Below are 18,832 nucleotides of genomic sequence, written 5' to 3'. Positions count from 1 at the left end.
AAATTCAGTGGCTTAAGCTAAACCTTCGAATGGCTTCAGCTAAACCTTTGAACATCTCTACGGCATTGTTCACTAGAGATGTGTATCTCTCTTGTTGATGCAGAAACTGAAAGAATGAGGATCATATCGGCAATGAAGCCTAAAATAAAGAGTGCAAATTGGGACAACTGAGAATTGAGAAGAGTTCCCACCTTCCATATACAAATTCTGATTAACAGATTCAAATGAGCTTATTACTAACTTCATAGTTATTCACAGATTTTGAGTATGAGAGGACATATTATCACTATGAACTTCACACTGCTGTTGGTAGGTGTTTACCAGAAACCAAGGTTGGTTATTCAGATATCTTTACAGAATTTTAAATAACTAGAGCTTTACTATGTGTAGGAAAGAAAAAGGAAACAGAAATGGGAAACAGTTATATTATCAATTAATTAATCTTCTTTAATTAGCTTTATTATTGTCACACAAGATTTCAGTTCTTTGCTGACACCCCAGTTTTGCCTGTTTTCTTACAAGCTAAGCAGCAGGCTCTAATAACATCCTGCAAGACATGCTGTGTATGCATTAATCATTTTTTATTTTCTTTATTGAATCTGATGCCTACAGAAGACAAAATACTGAGTTATGTAAGAGCACCATAAGGAATTAAGAGTAAGTGAACATTCAAAAGAAATAATAATAATAATACCTTTATCTTTTAACTGGCTATATTTTCTCATTGACTCCGATTTCTCCAAGAATTTTATAAAGCTACAGACAATAATTGTGCTAATAAAGAGGAAATGATACCAACCTATAATTAGAGTAATAAGAAGAAAGGTACAGCGGATCATAATTGAACCAATAAGAGGAAAATATAATCATGTTTAATGGCTTATATGAATGTTAGTGTCTTCTGTATACTTAATAAATTGGTATCCATTTTCATAGTATGTATCTAAGACACCTTTCTTAATATTACCAAATTACCCTTCAGGTCTATTGTTGGGAATTTTTACTAGTCCTAGAAGCTCCTCTGGATTGCAGCTTCTTTGAATAACCAGGATAACAACAGAATTTCAGATGGGTCTGACCACCAGCTACAATCATCTGTAGCAACACTTGAGCTCTCTTCAGGTTTATTTAGGGTGTCCTTGTGTGCAGTACCAAGTGTGAGATTTGCAAAAGAAATACAGAAAGAGGAGAAATGAGTAACCTTTTGGGGTTACTGTATTTGGGCATGGAAAGATGCTCTTCAAACAGGGTATACTCTAAAGTGAAGACAATGATATATTTCCTAATGTGCACAGTAGAATAATATGAATATAAATCCCAAAGCTGAGAATAAGTAGTTCCTTGGTGCTGCTGAGCTCCCGTCTTCTGTGGTTTTTACCTGAAGGTTTCCCACCTTGCAGCTTTGGTGTTTTTCCCTTTGAGTCCTTGGGTGAACTGGTCCCCATCTCAGCAGTGTTACCTCTGTCTACAATTTCACCTTCGTGTCTTGTACAGCTTGAGTTTATTTTGTTTTCCTCACAGCTTTTTCTCACAATCTAGCTGTTTTCTCAGAGGTTCGAGCCAAGGTCAGACAGATGCTCAGCATGAAAACTTAGCCAGGGATCAGAGGCAGCTGAGACTGCTGAGGGAGCTTACCAAGGCTGGAGTTTAAACAAAACCTCCCTGCGTTTTCATGCAAATTACATTTCATGTAGTTTAACTACAATTTGCCTTTTGATTTTCTTCTCAGCAATTAAAGAAATAAGAATATTTCCTACTTTTACATACTCTTAGCATGCAAATATTTCCTCACACAGGCACACACTTCATATGTGATATCCTTTACTTTGGAGTGACATTTGCAAATCTTTTCAGCCCAGTTATCCTTACAGGAGTGCAGATGCTCTTTCTGAGGCTGTAAATGGCTTGAAAGGGCAGAATCAAATCTGGCAAATGAGACTTTTCATGTGCAAAGAGACCTTGAAAACTCAGAGGACACCTTGTGAGAGAGGCATGTGTTTTCCACTAGAAATATCTGAGATACATCTCTTCCCAGTTTTATCTCTCATAGATTTCTCAGCTCTATTAAGTAAGTCCTGAAGATAGCCCAGAATGTGCATAATTTTGGATATTCATAAGTGTAAACATATATATATGCTTAGGTAATATCTTGAAGAGCAGTTTAGTAATGAAATAAATAATAACAAAAATATTTGGTATTTCTATAATACATACTGTTTAAATTCTCTAAGCTTCTTAGCCTACTAAATGTCAATCTTTCCTAGAGCTGGGCTTTGCTTTCATTTCTTAAGAGATTTGGACACCTCTGGTATCAAAATTCCCGTGTCAGTGTGACATCTATTTCATATGTACGCATTAAATAACGAAAAGACATTTTTATCTTTGGTGGTGATTTTTAAGAACGTTGCCTTAAATGAAAATTTACATAACCTCAAAAAAAAAAAAAATCCCAGCATTATAGATAGGTAGATAGATGGATAGAAATATTTAAAAGTACTAGTATATGTACACATGTATATATTTTTATATATATATATATATATATGCACACACACACACACATGTATATGGTGTTCTATCTGCTGGTTTTTACCTCCTTTCCCTTCAAGCTCCCAAAGGAAAACTGAGAAAATGACCACTCTACACAGAATTACTAAAGGCATTAAGTGTATTTAATCTCTAATTTTCGTGCAGGTATTTTTAGTAAGCGAAGTAATAACTAAAATAAGTGTTTCTTCTCACAGCACACAGTTGTGAAACTTTAATTTATATGTTAATTTTTTTAATTAAAGGAAAAAAATATAGAAGATGACTTAGTTTTCTTAAAAAGTACAGCATAATAGTCTAACGTTAAACTAAATTATAATAGTTAAGAAGTATAACAGTCTAAACAGTTTGTTCTAATGCTTCCTTTCCTGGAGACATCCAGGTAACCCCAGGGCTGATCTCAGTGGTTCCTACCATCCCAGAAATAGCCTGAGACAGTGGATTCACTTATCCCAGGGTCACCTTGTCAGAGTCCATAGAAATGCTCCACATTTTGCATTTAGTAACTGGGTCAGCCTCAGAGCAGGAGGCTGTTTCAGGTGCCTTGGGCACTGTAAAGGGGAGCAGAGAGGGGTGAGGAGAGGAGAAGGAAGCTGTGGTGGCAGCAGAGGTAGGACAACCTGGGCAATGCTGGAAAATAGAATCATTGAGGTTGGAAAAGACCTCCAAGATCATCAAGTCCAACTGTCAACCCAACACCACCATGCCCACTAAATCAAGTTTTTTGAACACCTCCAGGGATGGTGACTCTATCATTTCCCTGGGCGGCTTGTTCCAATGTTTGACCAATAGATTAAGCCAGAAACAACATTTTTAGTGTTTGAGTCTCCTGCTGTTTCTCTGCTGCCCAAGATAGTGATGAGGGTTCAGAACACATTGGTTTGTCATAAATATCTGAAATACCTTTTCTAAAAGTGGCCTCTAACAAGATTTGGGGTTTTCATTCCTCTGACGTCATGGAAATGAAGGAAATGTGTGACACCTGGTCACATTCACAAAAGGGTTGAAGAGGCATTAGAGAAAATCACCGAATGAGTGTGTTGGGGAACATTGAAAACTGCCTTAACTTAAAGAACACAACTTAGCATTTCCTGCAGAACACTGCACTTAAAAACTTTTGAGTTGCCACTGGAGTTGATACCAAATTAATCATATCTTGTTATCAGATATTTCTATTTACATTAGTGAGAAAACAATCCTGGCCAACAATTCTGAATTCCCAACTAGGAGCTATATTGGACGCTTACATGCTGAAAGCTTAGGGATTTATAACCTGGTTTAGGCTTAGACTGGATATATTCTCTCCAATGGACATGTCCCTGCAATGTACCTATTGAATGTCTGATCCTAAAGGTAGACAGTAAAATTACTGGGAGAAACTAAATGACCATGCTTTCTGGAGCTTTTCTCTATTAAAACACTATTTCACATGCTAGCTTTTAAAAATCATTTGTAGTCACCATCTTAAGGTCTATAAACTTCATACTTAACTTTTTATTTCTGCTTTATTCCTGCTCTATGGATTGCCAAATATTGCTTCTGTGTAATTGAAACAGAGCTGTAGTTTGATTATTAAACAGAGGGAAAGTAATTGTCTTCAGCTCTAACAGAGAAAGCAAAGACTCTTGGTAGAAGAAAACCTTAAAATGTGGAAAAGTTGTTTTTTGTGGGGTTTTTTCAGAGCAGAGCTAGAGAGCAGATGCTGCTGGGGGCCAGCAACACCACCATCAAGGGTTGGCCTTCTGGTTTCACGTGATGGCTCAGGGATGTGGGTTTGATAAGACATTTTGTAAGGGAGATGTATGTTATTTATTTATCTTCTCCACATCTCTTCTCTATTCTGCTTTTATGTGTACCTGAAAATATCTGCAATTTAAATATCCCCCTTGTATTTTGGGGTATGTCCCCAGCTGTGCTGCAACCCCAACAGCTCTGACCTGCAGTTTAGACTGGTTTTGCACCTGCTGTGCTGAATATTGGTGGTAGCAATGCTTAAGAGGTTCAGACAAAAGGAAGGTATCAGGTCTACTAAGCAGCATGGGTGATTTCCTATTTGAAGCCTAAGAAGAGAGAGAAAACAGCATGTGACACCATATGGATACCATTTTTAAGCCTAACACCAGAAGAGGACAACAGATTTCTACAGAAGCCTACAGATGGCCATGAGTCAAGTCATACAACTGATGCTTGACAACTGTTGACATGCCTGTGCAGAGGACGCTCCTTTGTTATCAACCACAGTGGCTTAAAACAAAAAAATAACTACTTATCTTACAGTGAAAAGTTTTATGTATTTTAAAATTGTTGTAATCTTAAGCCGAACAACAGCAAAAGTGTACAGGTGAGATCAGAGGTCCAAGCAAGAGGAAGGAAAGAAGAGCAGGATTTTATTATATTTATAATTCTGTTTATCTTTCTAGATTATAAAATTGTTGCCCCACGCTGAGAACAAATCACTGCATCTTCCTTTTCCTATAAAAAACTTATGCCTGATTTCTCCAAAGAGGATTTCTCTCTGTAGCATTCCTCCAACCCTACCCTCTGAGCAGATGTCAGATAGTAAGGAGCGGCTGCCTGCAGATCGAGTTGCTGCTGCCAACTCTCGCGAGCTTTGTGTCAGAAACAGTTGATTATAATGTCAGTACTGTCCGATTTACGGGCTTAAAGCAGCAGCTGCATTCTGCATTTTCCCCCAAGTATTCAAAGATCCTGACTCTTCAAAACTTTCTAGTTCTCCTAAGAGAAGTGGGGTAAGTGATTCTCTATTTACGGCGTCTCTTGTCTGTCAGGATAATTTACAGTTCAGCTTCATTTGCACGGGGATTGGGATCTTTTATAAATGTTACGCTCTGCCCATTTGTTGCTCTCTTGGGAAAACTCACTCTGCTCTGCAAACGAAACGAGTAAGCAGGCGTGTGTATCAGACCTTGGTATTATTCAAGGGATCCTGGGCTAAGTAAATTAAGCTGAGCTAGAAATCACTTATTAATTCAACCATCTTTTCGATTTAAGTAGTGATTATATAGTCTTGTGTATAGATTTTTTGGCTGGGTAAAGATTTGTAAGGAGAGGAAACAGTCATTGAAATAAATTGTGTTCCCTTGCTGAGTAAGAATACAAAATAGAGTCTGTGTAACTTTTTGCTGGAGGAAACTACTACAGAAGCAGCTTTTTAAAGTAAGCAAATGCATTATATGATATATCTCTGCTTGGTTAATGTTGGTGTGCTGAAGCAATTTTCTGACCCTTTTACTCTAGTAGTAATAACCAAGTAGTGTTTGTTTTGCTCGATGTGCTTTCTGTTGTTGAGTTTGTTTTAATGCAGCATTAAAAATCTTATTAAATGTAATATTTGCCATATGTTCAAGGTGTAATAATCATCCTCTCTCACTTGCTACTTTTGTTAATATCAGCAGAATAACTTGAGACAAATCCTCTTACTCAGTAGTACAAAACTTCTGTGTTTTTTAAGCTTGATCCGTTTCAAATGTTTTCTTTAAAATGCCACCTGTTTTTCCAGAGCTAATTACAGAACTGAACTTTATGTTAGTTTTTTTTCTTCCTAAAATTCTTCTCTAAAACTTCTTAGGGTCAAAAGTTATACCTCTGTGTTTTACAGTGTTATAGTGTTTTCCTCCCATCCCATTCGTTTTTAATTAACAGGAAAGTACAGAGGGGAATTAATTTAAATTAGTATTTAGATATTAAAAGTTTTAAGATCTTTAATGTCTCTTGCTTTTCTTGGTGACATTTTCTCTTCTTCATAATGATGATGTTTGAAGACTTGTTATTTCCAGCCTGTTGTTGCGGTTCGGTCCTGGGTGGTATGTTAGAAGTGAATATGTGAAAAAAGAAAGTGTCAGTGATACAACAGACTTGTAGAAATTACTTTTCCCATGTCACAGTGCTGTGCATTGGGTGCACACACCCCCAGGTCAATCCCTACTATTAGCATTTCTCACAGCCACCCCACTTGCCTTGGTTGACTAAGAGATCAGGTGAAAGAGTTTAGCCCTATGCTAAGCGTTACATACCTCTTATCACCCAGCTCTTAAAAGATTTTATTACAGGAATTGGTGGGGAGAAAAAAAAGAAAAAAAAAAAAAAAAAAAAAAAAAAAAAAAAAAAAAGAAAAAAAAGAAAAAAAAAAAAAGAAAAGGAAAAAAGGGGGAAAAATAAAAAAAAAAGAAAAAATAAAAAAGAAAAGGAAAAAAGGGGGAAAAATAAAAAAAAAAGAAAAAAGAAAAAAGGAAAAAAGGAAAAAAGAAAAAAGTCAGTTATATAGAGAGGGGAAGTAAATATCACTAAATGATGTGACCTGCTGTGCACGTACTGCAGGCTGCCAGAGAGAGCCACAGCTTGCCCAAACTGCTCAGGAGCTGCTGGACCACGTGAGTTGTCCAGGTTGACTACTCATATCTAAAATCGAGCATATATTTGCAGGTTTCTGAAAATCAAGCTGAAGGCCAGGTGGAGTGTTACCCCAACTCTGGAGTCTATTGCCCCAATCACAACCTTTTTTTTTTTTTTTAATAAAAAGACAAGAGTGTAAATGTTCATGTTCCCTAAAATTTCTCTCTTCTCTATCTGTTTATATGACTGCTAAAAATATTGTCTCTGAAGATTCTTCCCTGCTCCTTTGATGCTATCTCAAAGTTAGGAACCTCTTGGTGTTAAATCGTCCTTTCCTCCCCCTGGCATTTTCTTAGTTGATTTTCAAGAACACACAAACAAGCAGGAGGAGCTCAGATTAGGCCACAGCTGGACTTTCCACAAAAATTAGCCTCATTCCTTTTAAGGACACGAATGCCTCTCATTAACAAAGAATGGCCTGTTTAAAGTGGCAGGACAGAGTACGCTATGTACGACAGGGCAACAAGGAAAAAATAGAAGGAAGCTTTGTTGAGCATTTTCAAATATGTAAACCATAGAAATGGGTTTATACAAATGGACTTTTTCTGATTTTTCATTTTCAAGGGGAAGATACTGGTGTTTTATAGCATCTGAAAATGTTGGGGTAAATAGGACTATTAGTATGCTTAAAGGTGGTGCATAATCAGCATCTATACTCTTAGCTTTAAGATAATATTAATTATCACTTTGAAAAGTTCTCAGGAAGCAAAGACTGGGCCATACTTAAATTATTAGGCGACACCTATATTTATGAAAAAATCCTTCTCTTTTTAGCATTTAAATTTCATTCTAGAAGTATGACTACTTGTCATGACTGTGGTGGTTGTAAACTTGGTTAAGTTGCTTTAGAGAAAAAAGATCTTGAAAGAAACATTTAATTTATGTCTTGGCATACATCTATATGCAGTCACCCACAGGAGCTGATGATCTGATGGTCAGTTCAGAGGCACTTCATGTACTTCACTTGTTAAAACACCTTCAGAGGTTAAGATATATGAGTAGGACAGTGAAATCACGCAGTGCTTTGAGTTTATAGCAATGCCTCAATGGTTTGCTTCAGCCCAGGTATCTACTGTGACACAAACATATAGTTCAAAACTTATCTGGACCTGCAAATCCTTGGATTAAAACCTGGCTTCAAACTCCTTTTTAGTGTTCACAGGATGCATGGAAAAATCTGTGCCTAGTGATATTTGTGATCATGATTTGTGAATACAAATTGCCAAAGTAACCTCTAACAGAATAAGGGTTAGTCAGGCACGGCATTTTCCATCACAGATCACAAAATGTCCTGTTCATTGTGCCAGTGGAAATGTAAGTGGTTAAGTCATCTGCTAACTGAAGTAGTCAGAGTCTGCTTATATGACTTTACCTTTTCTGGTCTTGTTTCTTCAGTTCTATATTTTTTAGCAACAGATTTTTTTCTGAAGTGCTGTCCTAAATACTAAACACAATCTTTGCAACAAAACTAACTAACAAGAATTTCTGGTTAAAGACTGGTGAGCTTTGTGCAGCAACACCATCTTATTTTCAATGTCCTTGGGATGACCTACACCCTTTTTGAGTAAAATGTTTTGGCTCTGACACTAATACGTTGCAATATTAATTCTGAATTTCTTTTTTCCTCTGTTTCAGGCATCATGATTTGGACAAATGGTACAAGTGTCTATACCAGATTTCTTATGTGGCTTCTTCTCCTGTATATGTTCATCAGGAAGGTAATGCCTGAAGACAACATCATTACAACCAAGAAAGGCAGAGTCAGAGGGACAAACCTGCAGGTACTGGGAGGAACTGTAACAGCCTTCCTTGGAATACCTTATGGACAGCCACCCATTGGTAGACTGAGATTTCAAAAACCAGAACCTCGTGAGAAGTGGTCAGATGTCTGGGATGCCACAAAATACTCAAACTCTTGTTACCAGTTTCTAGATACAACTTACCCTGGATTTCCTGGAACAGAGATGTGGAATCCAAAAACTAACCTAAGTGAAGACTGCTTATACCTTAATGTATGGGTTCCTTCTCCCAAACCCAAAAATGCAACTGTCATGGTGTGGATATATGGTGGTAGCTTTGAGTCTGGGTCGGCTTCCCTATCGGTCTATGATGGCAAGTTTCTGGCCAGGGTAGAAAGAGTCATTGTCGTTTCCATGAACTACAGGACTGGTGCCTTAGGATTTTTGGCTTTGCCAGGAAACCAGGAAGCTCCTGGAAATGTAGGTTTATTTGATCAAAGATTAGCACTTCAGTGGGTCCAGGAGAACATAGCAGCATTTGGAGGCAATCCAAAAAGTGTGACTATATTTGGAGAGAGCGCTGGCTCAGCTTCTGTCAGCTACCACATCCTTTCTCCTAAAAGCCATCCTTTATTCACAAGAGCCATCATGCAAAGTGGATCTGCAAATGCCCCTTGGGCTGCAATAACAGCATCTGAAGCCAGAAACAGAACCTTGGCTTTAGCTAAACAACTCCAGTGTCCCACCAGCAATGAGACAGAGCTAATTCTCTGCCTCAGAGACAAGGACCCAAAGGATATACTGGAGAATGAAATTTTTGTTGTGACCTATGACCTTCTTATACAAGTATATTTTTGTCCAACTGTGGATGGTGATTTTCTCTCAGACATGCCAGAAACGTTGATTGAGAAGGGCCTTTTCAAACAAACACAGATCTTAGTCGGTGTTAATAAAGATGAAGGATCAGTATTTCTAGCATATGGAGTCCCTGGCTTCAGCAAGGATGGTGATGGATTGATCAATAAGACAGAATTTGAAACAGCTTTAACTCTATCCTTCCCAGAAGCAAGCCAACTTGCTATAGAATCCATCATTTTTCAGTACACAGATGGGGAAAATGAGCCAAATCCAGAACATTACCGTGATGCTATGGATGATATTGTTGGTGACTACTATATAATATGTCCTGCAATAGAATTCACTAAAAAATTTGCACAACAAGGACACAACGCCTTCTTTTATTTCTTCGAACATCGATCCTCAAAGCTCCCTTGGCCAGAGTGGATGGGAGTAATGCATGGTTATGAGATCGAGTTTGTGTTCGGATTGCCCCTAGAAAGAAGAGTGAATTACACCAAAGCTGAAGAAATCTTAAGCCGGTCCATGATGCGATACTGGGCAAGTTTTGCAAAAACTGGGTAAGTTTACTGTGGAGGTTTGTTTGATTGGTCAAACACTTGTTGTTTCACAGGTAGAAAAACTCTAACTCTTTTGATGGTGATTTGAAGCCTGATGAGAACCATGAGGAAGGATTAACTGCTTGGCTACCCAGAATTCCTGGCTTAGTTCTGATAAGAACACCGCCTTAGTAAAACAAACTCTTGATGCAGAGCTTATTGTGTTAGATAATCTTAAGAAAACAACGTGTATCCACCCATAAAAGCAAATGCAAAACACTTTTCTTTTTGTCACGGTAGCAGTTGTTAGAAAAGACAGTAATGGTTTCAAGTTTTAGAAACAAAATATTTCAAACTCTGGGAAAGACTTTCAACAGCAGAAATAGGAGCAAAAAACCCCAGTTTTCTTTAAGATGTAATTTGCTCAGAACATGCAGGTGTATAATAAGGAGGTATATTATGTTCACATGATGAAGCGATTGGGATTTCAGGATGTTCTCTTCAGAAAGCCCATGTGTGCTCTAAGTATAATCCTAGGTTTCACCAAAGCCAATGAGAAATCACTTGCTATTTCCTTTAGACTCATCTTGAAGAGAAATGTGTCCTAACCTGTACAAGAAGCAAATAAGTATATTTCATTTGGATGTTTGAAATGGATTAAATACAACCCCTCGTTCAGTCTATTTAGCTGGAGTCCAGAAGTGAGACAGCCCTCACTCTGCTCAGCAGGGTTGTGGGGATCTCAGTGCAATATTCAGTTTGAAATGAAAACATTTCAGTGTGGTAAGAAAAACAGACCCTACTACAGTCATGTAGTCTCAAGACTACAAATCTTGTGGGTTGGGGAGGTATCATGTCTTCTCCAAAACCCAGAATATTATATATATAAAAATCTGTACCTTTGAAAACATACAATCAAACAATTCACACTTCAAAAAATGTTTAATTAACTTAAATTTTAAAATCCTGCATTAAATTTACTTCCATGGTGGACTTTTCCTTTGTTTTGTGAAGGATACATAGATTTGTAAAGGCTGAAATCAACTATGGAAAGATATCGAATTGTTTTTCCTAATATATTAGAAATCAGAGGAGACCACTGTGCTCATTTAGTCCATACAACTACATACATATGAATACATAACACAAAATACATGTGGAATTTAAGCATTTCCAGTGATGGGAAATTGAGAACACGTGTTGGTAGTTTGTTCTATAGCTTAATTCCACTTAAAATGGTTACACTTATAAAAGGAAATTTTATGTGTGGGACATGGTTTAGCTGGGGACTTGTCAGTGTGGGGTTAATGTTTGGACTTTATGGTCTTAAAGGTCTTTTCCAATCTAGGTAATTCTGTGATTCTGTGTGATTCTGTGAATTTGACTATTCTGCTCCTCTGTTTTCCAGGTGCTATATTTTGTTTGACAATTTCTATGCTTTGTTATGATTTGTGTTCCATATAGAGATAATTCTAGGCTCTATTCAAATAATCTTTTATTTTTTGGTTAAATGAAACAGGTTATGCTCTTGAGTCTTTCACCATAATGCATTTTTTCAAGTCCTTAAATAACAACTATGCATCTTCTTGAAAACTGTGATTCATCAACACCTTGTTGCAACTTTCCTTGGAATTAAAACACTCTCATCCCCAAAGAGTCCTAAATACAGGTGTCATCCATCCCCTCTAGTTCAAACTGGTACTCGTCCAAGGAAAGTACTATTTGCCTTGGCCATGGTGTTATGCCCAGAGCTGCTGTGTGGTTCCACCATCCACCCCAATCCCTCTGTTCCCTCTTCTGCAGTGGCTCTGCTTCAGCTTGCACCAACCTCTGCCAAGCCCTGCATAGTCCCTTCACATTGCACTCCAAGGTGAACTAACAGCTTATTTTTATGTATATCCCCCTTTTATTTTTTTTAACAGATTTGCTAATCAATAGGTGTGATTGATTGTTTGCCTTGATATGTAGGAATATTAATTACATTAAGTTCTATCCTTTTTTATATGTTTGTTTGTTTGTTTTTTTTACCATAAGTGATGAGCACATTAAAATCCAGAAAAGAACTATACATATAACAGCTATACTCATCAATGCATAATGTTTTAATACAGGTTTTATTCTTGTGAAATTTAATCTAAAATTTAATCTATGAGCTCTTCCTGCTTCCCTCTTTACTCAGTGCTTGATGACACCACTCCATATGAATTTGATGTGAAAGACTGTAGCACAGAGAAAAGCATTCAGCAGGGTGTGTGTTCTGGAATTGAGCTGGGCAGTTGATTTATCAATGCCAAAAATACATCTGATTGATAGATTCCCAAGATGAAGTTTGCACAATGAGGTCAGGTAAAGCTTGGCAACAACTCCTGCATCATGAGGACGTGCTATGACAAGATTGCTTTGAAGCTGGTGTCATTAGGACCTTAGTGGAGAGAAAACTGAGTGAAGGTTCCTTATTACATACTGCAGCTTTACAACCTGCCCTACAGGAGATGGCAATCAGGATCTTATACCAAAGACAGCAGATCTTTCCATGATATAGAACTATTTCTTAGCAAGAAAAGAGAAATTCAGGTCTGTATAAGATTTTGCAGAACAATATTTCTATTTCTGTGAACTATTGTCTTCCACTGGATTTTATATATTTATTTTTTATGTATAAATGTATATCATTATGTATATACATATATATAAAAATTTCAATAACCTGCTGTGCAAAATAAACTACACTGTCCCTGTCACTGTAGCTAGCTAAAATTAGACAACATAAGGTACATTCAGGTTTAAGTTTCTAGAAACCAGTCCCATCATCTAGTCTGATTGTCATTCGCACTATAATTAGATTACCCCACAGATTGAATTTCAAGTGGTTTCCACAGCAAACTGCAAATAATCCCTCCCTCTGCTTCCACCACAAGTATCAAAACCATCACTATTAGGGTAAACAACACAATCATGCAATTGATGTAACAGTAAAAGATCAGATCAGCATTAACCCATTGTGGGACACTTTCCTCATTGTCCAGAACACAGACCCCTCTCTAACATAGTGCACAATGAGCAGGGAAATAATAAAAATGGTTAATTATTCCAAAAGTAATAGGAGATCCTTGTTTTCCTGGCACTTTTGAGCACACAGGAAACATTTATAAAGAACTGGGGAAGCCCTGTTTGACATAATATTCATAGTAAAATCTGCCATGATCAAAGGGCAAAACATCTGAGGGGGAAATTACTTCACTATTGATGTCTCCAGTAGATGAGGAGAAAATTGAGCAAACCAGAAATATTGTACAGCACAATTTTTAGTGAGGGCGTTTGACCTAATATTCTAATATGCAGAAGTACAAAAGCACAAGGGAGGGAAGAGCAGCCTGCAGAGTTAACAAAAGCTGAAAGAAATTGGTTTTCTCCTAGTACTTTCTGGTTGGGAGGGACCAAGAGGCAGCTCAGCTCACCACATGCGGAGCTGTTTCTCATGAGCAGTCTTCAAGCCCATACTTTGACCCTAATATTCTCTATTTTTCATTCTCCCATGAGCACTAGGAATAAAAAAGATGATATGAAAAGTCAAAGGTATGATCTTTAGGAGAATTTTCTGGTTCTTAGAAATACCTAAGGTCACGTAAGAACAAAAGAAAAGGTGTTAGGGAGAAAAAGAGAAGTGACTCCTCTTAAGGATCCCAAGAATGTACATGAAATTCTTGATTTCTATGTTTCTCAGTAAACAAAAGGAGACTGTCAGCCAGCACAAGAGTTTCCCACTCAACCACCACCCCCGTCAATAGCTGATGCCATTTTCCAAGTCTCTAGGCACTTCTTATTTCACATTTTTGCCGAAAAATAAGTATCAATGATAACTGACCATTTTTGCTGGAAGATTAACAGGGATAAGATTTTCTATTTTGGAATATGAATGGGGAATGGAGATGATTCAGTAGGAGATGGGAACCAACATTTCACCTGTGAGACCTGAAGTTAGATGCTGGCGTTATGCACCAATATCTTTCTTCAGCTCCCAAGAAGATAGTTTCATTTCTAGGAATCTCCCATATATTTACATGATCTGTAACACCTGTGAAGACCCTGTTGGAACAGTCATCTTTGATAATAAGCCACTGCTTTTCAGTCATGATTCCCTGCAGATTTGTCATCCAGAACAGGATTCGGCAGCTTGGGAACCCCTGGGAACTGTGAATGTTGTAACTACCTCTGTTACTGCGTGTAGGGTTTTTTTGTAGGGACAAGGCTGCTCATCTCTGTCTGCAGTACTTACCCATATAAATAATGTGACTTCATATCACATAGTCTAAGAATTTTTGTAAAATAAAGCAAATTACCTCATGGGTCTGACTGTTCAGGCAGTTAACAAGAAGTAGCTTGAAGAAGCCTGAGAATATTCCAGAGGCATTTGGCCAAGGCCCTCAGACACATGGTCTGAATCTTGGGATTGTCCTGTGCAGGGACAAGAGGTGGACTTGATGATCCTTGTGGGTCCCTTCCAACTCACAACATGCTATGATTCTATGAAAGGACAGACTGGGAGGCCCATAAGATTCCTGGTAGTGATGTTTAGGATCAGCCCTTTGGGTTATTTCCAGCTGATGCTAGCCCTGATGCTTGTAGATAGACCAGAGGACACAGGTGAGTGCCCACCATGGAGCCATGGTGAAGCAGACTGGCAGTGTGGGTATTTTACGCTCTAGTTATACACTTGCAGCATCTCTTCCCCTCAGAAATACACTTATAATTTATTCCAAGAACAGATCTGAGTAATCAGTGGTACAGATTTTCTGTTAGATTCTTGCAAGGATGTGCTACATGTGGAAAAAAATACCATGTTCTGATTCACAGTGTTAAGAGCAGCATTGTTCTAATAATTAAGTTTTTAGTTAGGCTTTTATTCTGAGTTCCTGCCCTTCTTGGTACTGCTGAAGTGCTTCTGCCTTCAGTCCTGGGCTTTCCCAATCTCCTAAGTATGCTGGTGTCTGAAGTCTACTGGCAGTTGAGCACTTTTATCTTCCAATGACCTTTTCACTTTAAAATTGGATTCAATATACCGAGGAGGAAAATGCACAGGTCAGAACATCTTGGCTGAACAGTGGGAAGTCAGTCTCAGGGTGGATAGTGATGTCAGTTGAGGTGCAGGGAGAGGTGACTATTACTAAACTGCCAATAAATTCCTGGGATTGGAAGACAAAAGTTTCCAGGTGTGGTAATTACTTTCCCATCACTTGAATACTTCTGCTGTTTCATTATCACTGCAATTTTTAATGACTGAACTTTTGGTATCAAGTAAAGTTGACCAAGTATCCCAGCAGTTCCTAGTTGTTGAGGTTTTAACCTGGTGGCAGACAAACACCACACAGCCACTCGCTCACCCTGCCATGCCCGGGGAATGGAGGAGAGAATCAGAAGGGTAAAAGTGATAAAACTCATAGGTAGAAATAAAAACCAAAAAAACCCTAATTGAAATAAAATTAAAATAATAATGACAACAATAATTATAATAATAGCAATTATGGAATATAAAAAATAAGTGACACACAGTGCAATTGCTCACTGACCAATGTCCAGCTTGTTCCGTTCCCAGTTAGCAATCCCAGAAGAGAGAAAATCCCAAAACCCCAATCCTAGAAGAGAGAGACCACAAGATTCCAGCCAACCCTCACTGATATACTGAACACAACGTTATATGATATGGAATATCCCATTGGCCAGTGTGGGTCTGTTGCTCTTGTTATGTTCCTCCTCGCCAGCTTCTTCTGCACCTCCAGACTAGTAGAGCATAGGAAGTTGAAAAGTCCTTGATTTCTTAGCCACAACTAAAAACATCGGTATATTAACAACATTCTTCTCACACCAAATCCAAAACATAATGCTACTCTAACTCCTAAGAATAAAATAAGCTTTATCCCAGTCAAAACCAGTACACTAGTGCTATTAGCATAATTTCAGAAAATACCTTTCTTTTTTCTTTTTTTTTTTGGCCTGTATTTGAGCCTTGAAAGATCACCATTGTCATCAAACCCTCAAAAATCTCTGTTCTACCAGTAAGGGAATAAAGAGGGTTATTACTGGTGCTATGTGAATAAATAAGTGTAATAAGATATTTGGGTTATAGGAAAGAACAGATTCCAAAAAATCAATATTCTGGATTTATACTTTGATTTAAAATTCCTCTATTTACCCTGAGCCAGGGTCTCGGCAAATGATTCTTGTATATAAGAATATTGGCAGTTTAGTAACCTTAAAATCATTTGATAAAATTCCAGAAGTCACCAAAATTAGAGAGGCAAGGAGATATGACCAAATTATATTCAGCGGAAAACCATAGTGTGATATCACATGGAAGGAGCTGGATCAGGCTCAGTGTGATTACATTTGAGTAGAGGTAAAATTCATTTTAACAATATTACATTAATTTTCAGTGGCCTTCACCTGAATCCTTTCTGACACGCTTTCTTTTAAGTGATGTCCATGGTGAAAGAATTTAAATATCTCTTTTTAAACACTTTCAAAATTCATTTCTCTGCTGCACTTTTGTTATTCTTCAGAAAGCTTTTGAAAGGAAGCCAGAAACACTAACAGGTCCTACAAATCGTGAGCAGCAGAATGCTCTGCTAACTCCAGTAAGAGGAAGTTTTATTTATCATGAAAAAAAATAAATATATATATATATATATAGGGCATCCCAAATCAGCGGTTGCTAGGTTATGCCTTTTGCATTACTTTATTCATTAGATTTGGTAACTGTATTCTTTAGACATGAGTGACGTAAAGTGACAAGGAGACAGACAAATCAGATGAGATGAAAACTCAAATAAGAGTGTATTGGAACGTACAAAGATAATATTTTTTAAGGCTTTGTGAAAAATGTTTCGGATAAAAGGAAACTGGTAAAACTTGTCTCACTGCCAGTTTTACAACTGCTGAAACAAATCTTTGCAGCTTTTTTTTTTTCTCTAAAGTGAAGCCTTTGAAATATTTCCTCCTGTGTTTTAGGGGAATTTGTGAGGCTTTGATTGTCCCACTAAAGCTCTGAAGCACTTTGCCTGGTTATTATTGCCTTTCCCTGATGTTCCACTAGTAGACATATAATAAATTTCAGTGCTTTTGTTACCAACTTATCACAACATGTTTATAGGGAGTAGTTTCAGAACAGTGAGAACAAAAACAACAGCCTCATATAGAGTCCAGATAGCACGTTGAACTGGGGACCTATATACTCTGTATGTGGAAAAAAAATAATATACTGGGGAGAAAAAAAGAAAATAAAAAATTTCAACCACTTTTAATTTTCTAATACTTCAGAAACTAGCAAGTTTTACGTACCACTAAACCATTTCGTGGTAAGAAATGTATTGTGGGTTGAATTTCTGCCTGAGCTTAGCTTGTCTTCACAGGGACAGAGGTAGATGCCTGGGCTTGATCTCCTCTGGTGCTGGTCCTCACCAGGGTCTTCAAAGGCACTGGAGCTCTACTTCCATGGGACCAAGAGGAGACTTTCCCTGAGGTTTCTGCTTCTAGCATCTCGTGTTCATCTAGAATACGTAATTCGTCATCTTAACTGGTGATTTGTCTGGAGCAGGTCAAGAATCCAGAACAGTTTTCTGAGTGTGAGATAAAAACCAAAGGAGTATAAATGAAGTGTGAAAGGTATATGGAAAATCTTTCCTTCCATATTAGGGTAAAGCTTTAATTTTGACCCAAAAGGGCACATGCATTCTCACACTTGCTGTCTTGCACTTGGATCACCTCTGAGCCATGAACATAACAAAGGTCAAACTTTAGGAAACTTACTCCTATTTCTCCACCTTCACTTTCAGTTTTTAAGTGACTCGTCATCTTTCCAGGGTCCATACATATTGTCACATTCAGAAGCAGTAATGGAAACATCTTTTTAGCATTCTATTTGGAAATGGTGCATCATGGAAAAAATTAGTAACTAGAGACTTGCATTTGGCAGCCATCTCTATCTTTCTGGCTTGCGAGCTTACAAGCTGTCATTGAATTTCAAAATTGAAACCAGGAGTATTTGATTCAGTCATCTTTTGAAAATAGGTCTGGGATACAAATTGTTTAGATTGGTTTAATATTATTACAAATATTGCAAAATTAAAAGATGATGTTTTGTTGCTTTCCATACGTGCAGCAAATGCCATTCCATTCATACAGATTTTGTTCTCTAGAACAGATGAGTCAAACTATTATTTTCAAATATGAGATGAGAACATCTACTCAGGAAATGTCCAAATATTACAGGAGTAATTGAATGAGACATAAAACTATAATGCAAAGGTTTGCCTTGAATATCACACTGGCAAATCTTTAGAGAAAAGGGTAAACTAATTGTCAAAGGCTGTGGGATTAAAACCACCAGTGATAACGTCCAGACCTGGGACTGAGCAAGGTGAACTCCTTGTGTCTTTAGTTGGAGGCAGAGACACACAAACATACAGTCTCAGGAAAAGGAATGATAAAGTGAATCTCCTTGAGGTGGGTTTTTGTAAAACTATGCTGCCTTTGGCTAGCCCTGGAAAAGAAGAGGGAAATATCTTATGGCTTTTCTTATTCTTGTAACAGAGAGATGTGGAAGAGTTTGTACTGGACATGGTTCCCTGCTGTGTCCAGAACCTGGCAAAGAGCCTACAGGGATATGTTCTGGGGAAAGGAGAGGAATGAAGAGATACAACTCTTCCAAGAGTTGAAATAAAATCATGGTATGATGATTGC

General features: G+C 37.7%; 1 protein-coding gene across 2 annotated transcripts in view; it reads left to right on the top strand.

Annotated features, from left to right (window-relative positions):
• Positions 1-5,161: 5,161 nt before the first annotated feature.
• The window catches only part of BCHE (butyrylcholinesterase), a 33,405-nt gene continuing 19,734 nt past the window's right edge, over positions 5,162-18,832 (top strand). The window contains exons 1-2 of one of the 2 annotated variants that reach the window (XM_010174971.1): positions 5,162-5,297; positions 8,596-10,117. In XM_010174971.1, coding sequence (XP_010173273.1) covers positions 8,601-10,117 — 1,517 coding nt within the window. In that variant the 5' untranslated portion in view covers positions 5,162-5,297; positions 8,596-8,600. Of the gene's footprint in view, positions 5,298-5,450; positions 5,461-8,595; positions 10,118-18,832 lie in introns of those variants that run through there. The other variant, XM_029086768.1, reaches the window with a different exon arrangement.

This window comes from Antrostomus carolinensis, unplaced genomic scaffold (genome assembly GCF_000700745.2).
Source record: "Antrostomus carolinensis isolate BGI_N321 unplaced genomic scaffold, ASM70074v2 scaffold9170, whole genome shotgun sequence".
NCBI classification, from domain to species: domain Eukaryota; kingdom Metazoa; phylum Chordata; class Aves; order Caprimulgiformes; family Caprimulgidae; genus Antrostomus; species Antrostomus carolinensis.
Note: the sequence above shows the minus strand (reverse complement) of the source record. Positions and strands in the feature narration are given on the sequence as shown.